The sequence below is a fragment of the Microtus ochrogaster genome, chromosome 7 (assembly GCF_000317375.1).
Source record: "Microtus ochrogaster isolate Prairie Vole_2 chromosome 7, MicOch1.0, whole genome shotgun sequence".
Classification (NCBI taxonomy): domain Eukaryota; kingdom Metazoa; phylum Chordata; class Mammalia; order Rodentia; family Cricetidae; genus Microtus; species Microtus ochrogaster.
The window spans coordinates 63,698,821-63,703,317 of NC_022014.1; the positions used below are offsets into that span (position 1 = coordinate 63,698,821).

General features: G+C 48.4%; 1 protein-coding gene across 1 annotated transcript in view; it reads left to right on the forward strand.

The window, feature by feature from the left end:
• Nucleotides 1-4,497, forward strand: part of Tex14 (testis expressed 14, intercellular bridge forming factor) — a 94,153-nt gene that overhangs the window by 31,283 nt on the left and 58,373 nt on the right. The window contains exon 3 of the mRNA XM_026780074.1: nucleotides 1,348-1,526. Within this exon, the coding sequence (XP_026635875.1) occupies nucleotides 1,348-1,526 (179 nt within the window). The remainder of the gene's footprint in view (nucleotides 1-1,347; nucleotides 1,527-4,497) is intronic.

The window sequence follows — 4,497 nt, forward strand, 5'->3', positions numbered from 1 at the left end:
ATGAATCTGTAAATTATTTTCATGCATTGCATGTGGTGTAACATGCCAGATAAGACTCATAAGCAAATGTTGAACTAATGTGATTTAATTTTTTTCACATTGGTTGGTCAATTGATTTGTATGTCTTGTCTGTCTGTGTTATTCCTATGGCAGTCAGAGGACAGCTTGTTGGAAGGCATGCTCTCCTTCTGCCGAGGGTTCCAGGAAATGAATTCAGGTCACCACGCTTGGTAGCAAACACCTTTCTTTACCTCTGAGCCACTTCACTGGCCATGATACAATAATAGTCTTCCTCTTTTTCCTTCTTTCATTAAACAAATTTATCAGGGGGTGGTGCATAACATTCCACAGTTATAGATCAGAGGATAACTTTGTAGACTTGGTTCTCCCTTCCACCTTTGTGTGTGTTCTGGGTAGCAAAAGCAGGTCGTCAGACTTAAATCACAGCCGCCCTTACCTGCTGAGCCATCTAGTTGGTCTTGTTTTATTTTGTTTTGAGACAGGCTTAACTGTGTAACCATGACTAGCCTCAAACTCATGGCCTTCCTACCACTCAGCCTCCTAAGTGCTGGATGTGCCACAATTCCTGGCTTCTCAGTCTCGCGCCTTTTTTTGTTTTTGTTTTTTTGGTTTTTTTTGGTTTTTTTTTTTTAAATCAGCTCTTCAATAGCTCAACAGAGCCAGAAACATTAATGCAATTCTGGCTGAGCCATTGGCCACAGATTCTTTCCCCCTACATTTTACTTGTGCTCTGTCCTGGTTTGTTACATAGAGACCTTTATCGCTTTCCTTTTCACCTCTCAGATTTCCTTGGGATGAAGGAATATCTGCCATGATCTTGTAGCTAAGTGTTCTTTGGGCCAGGATATGACTTCCAGGAGCTCTTTCTCCATGGCCTTCTTCTAAATGCTGTGGCTGGGAGTAAAGAGACCCTGCAGAGAGTATTTCTTTTCATCTGATGGGGCTGGAAGCTGAATTGATTCTCTGCAACTTGTAGAGTCCTTTGAGCTTCCAGGTTCTTCCAGCCACAGTGCTGGTTAGGGAGGTGCCAGGGCAGTTTTACTGGCAGTTTCCCAGGTTAAGCTGGAATGCTCATACCAAGTTTAGAGTAATTTCTTCTAATGCGTCATTATATAAAGCAGCTCACCTGTAGGAAAGGAGCTGAGGTTTAGAGGCAGCAGCCTGGATCAGTGGAACTATAGATCAGTCACTTAACCTCACTGACATTTAGGCTCCCCATCTGCTGAATGAGAATACCAGGAAGTGTGAGAATCAAATGAAGAGACTTTGGAAATGACACCAGGAGGTCTTTCCTTTTGGTTTTGGAACTTTCTCTCTTGCTTGCAGAGGTCCGAGTTCCCAGTGTTGCACATGGAAGTGATTGTGCACTTACTGCTCCAGATCGCCGATGCCTTGATCTACCTCCATTCCCGAGGCTTTGTCCATCGCTCCCTTAGCTCCTATGCTGTCCACATTGTCTCTGCAGGAGAAGCAAGACTGACCAACCTGGAATACATGATGGAAAGGTAGATATAGCCTCCAGTGTAGTTTCTTTCTGAAGAGGGGCTCCCTGGGAGACCTTTGTTATAGTGTTGAAATCTAATGTGTTCAGGTTTCCTAATTGGTGGGAAAACTGTCTGTCAGCACAGAAAGATTTCCCAAATTCAAAGGCTATTTGCAAAGGCTGTAGATGGACTATTTAAAAGTTTGTTTTGCGTTCTGCATTGTCGCGTCTCTACCTCGACCCGCAAGGAAGACGCGACACCCGGAGCTCTTCTTGCAGCAGTTTATTCGGGACCTTGTCTCTCTTTTTCTCTCTTCCCTCTCTCTCCTTCTCTCTCTCCTTCCCTCTCCCCCTCCCTCTTCCCCTCTCTCTCTTTTCCTCTCTCCCTCGGGCAAACCTCTCCCAGCCCTTAAAAAGGCACGGGCCGCCAACCCCAGATTGCCAGGTGGGCACTGCCCATAGGTCCACGCATATGCAAGCAGCTGACAATCATTGCGTGATCGCAGCATAAGTCAGGTTTTAGCCATAATTAGGAGCTGATTATCAGATGTGGCTCCACGCTGCTCTCTACAGTTCCCCCTTTTGTTTTGTAAAGCAACAGGTAAGAGTAGAGGTCTGATCTCTGTTAAAAATGAAACATGTAGGCTGGGCGATGGTGGCGCACGCCTTTAATCCCAGCACTTGGGAGGCAGAGGCAGGTGGATCTCTGTGAGTTCGAGACCAGCCTGGTCTACAGAGCTACTTCCAGGACAGGCTCCAAAGCCACAGAGAAACCCTGTCTCGAAAAACCAAAAAAAAAAAAAAAAATGAAACATGTACTAGTGTTTGTCCAGGTGTCATCCACTCAGAGAACACTAGACCTGTCCAGTGCCTTTTTACAGAGGTGGGAGTTAGACACCAACCCACATGCAATCAGACTTGCTCTTCTTGAGGCTGATGTATGCTTGCCCCAAGTGCAGTGCACAAGCCTCGCATCCTGTGCTCAAATATAGATAACCAGGCTTGAGGGGACTGTCCTGCTTCAATGACCGTGAAGGCCTGAATGATCATAACTGCATTGCGATGTTGTGAAACTCTTATGTGACAAATGCACCATAGGCATACCAGGGAGGCAAGCACCATTAAGCCTGCCAGGGCTCTTATCCCGCCTACTCTTTCAGATGATCCATGGAGTGATCCAGGAAGATAGTTCTTCTGCCAGGCTGGTATCCATGCATGTGGAGTTCACAGTCACCATCGCCACCCGCAACTTTTCCAGTTGTTGTTCGAATTCACCAGACCAATTACCTAAAAGATATCTAGACAATTCTTTAGACAGATTAGCTGCATGAGTCATATTGAATGCTGGTCACACACAGCCCCGGATACTTCCATTCACAGCCAAGCTGAGCCAATTGCCACAGCTGCAGCTGTGCTTGCGGCAGCAGCAAGGGCAGTCAGAACTGGGAGCAGAGGGGCCAGCACAGAGGAGAGGAAGGGGAGGCAACCTTGCTTTCCCCTCCCTGGCTTTCCTCTGCCTGCTCCTGTCATTAGGAGTGGCTTTGCCATGACCCCAGGAGCAGTCAGAAACCACTGCTCCTTCAGCAGTCCCCTAAATAACATACCCCAGCTGCCATACCCCCGTGGCTCATTTATTCCTGTCAACTGAGTGCATGGAAGACACCTTCTCCCTCGTGCACCTCTTTGGCTTCCCTAGCAGCCCAGCTGATCCTGCTTCTGCTCTGAAGGGGCCCCGCTTAAACCACGTTTTAGGGAATTTGGGCGTTGTCAATCTGTCTGGCTACTTCCTGCTGAGCAGGGATGTTGCATTAATTTACTGCCATTTTCCAGTCGTGCTTGGACTCAGGTTGCAGCGACTGGGGAGAGGCAGAAACTCCACCTCCTCACCGAACTGGAAGGTGGAGGCGTGGCAGTGCAGAGCAGCTGGCCCCCACCCCTTCCCGCTGGTTGCCCCAGGCTAGGACAGAGGTCCTGGCCTTGTCTGGTGGTGCTGTGCTTTTGTGCCCTGAGGCAGGTCCCGGGTGTTTGCAGGCTTTACAGCTCCTCAGCACTGCAGCTGCTCACACTCCACTGCAAACTCAGGAGATCTTGGTAATTCAAACCACATGAATCTAACTCCCTTCCTTAGCATACCTTGTTCAGCGGCAAAATCCAGATCTCTACCAAGTTTGTCCCAGGATGACACGTTAAGATTGCCAGAGACGGCAAACCAAGGTGCAATTGTGTCACATTCAGCCAAAAACCTCTCCAATGTGCTCAGTAACAGCTCGTTAAGAGCCAGAAAAATCAGGTGTGATGTTGAAGCGCCCATTCTAAACTCCCATTCTTTCCTTTAGTTTTACTTTGACCCGTCCACTTTGGTCGTGGCTATACTGTCCCTTGCACTTTGATCCGTCCGCTTTAGTCGTGGCTCCATTACCCCCCCTTCATTCTACCGGCGAGAGTGGAAAACCTGCTTTTTTTCGCGGATCCCTAATCCTTGAGGATTTACCGGTGCACCCCCTGACTGCAGCAAGTTCTGGGCTCCACAGAGAGAGATTTGGAGGTTCCCTGTACGCTTGTCCCCGTACGAGGCCACCACTGTCACGTTCAGCCCTCGACCAGCAAGGAGGACGCCACATACCGGAGCTCTTCCTGCTGCAGTTTATTCAGGACCTTTTACAATTCTCTCTCTCTCTCTCTCTCTCTCTCTCTCTCTCTCTCTCTCTCTCTCTCTCTCTTTCTCTTCTCTCTTTCTCCTCTCTTTTTCTCTCTCCCTCGGGCAAACCTCTCCCAGCCCTTAAAAGGGTACAGGCTGCCAACCCCGGATTGCCAGGTGGGCACTGCCCATGGGTCCACACATATTCAAGCAGCTGACAATCATTGCGTGATCACAGCATAAATCAGGTCTTAGCCATAATTAGTAGCTGATTATCAGATGTGGCTCCACACTGCTCTCTACACTGTATGTGTGTGTGTGTGTGTGTGTGTGTGTGTGTGTGTGTGTGTGTGTG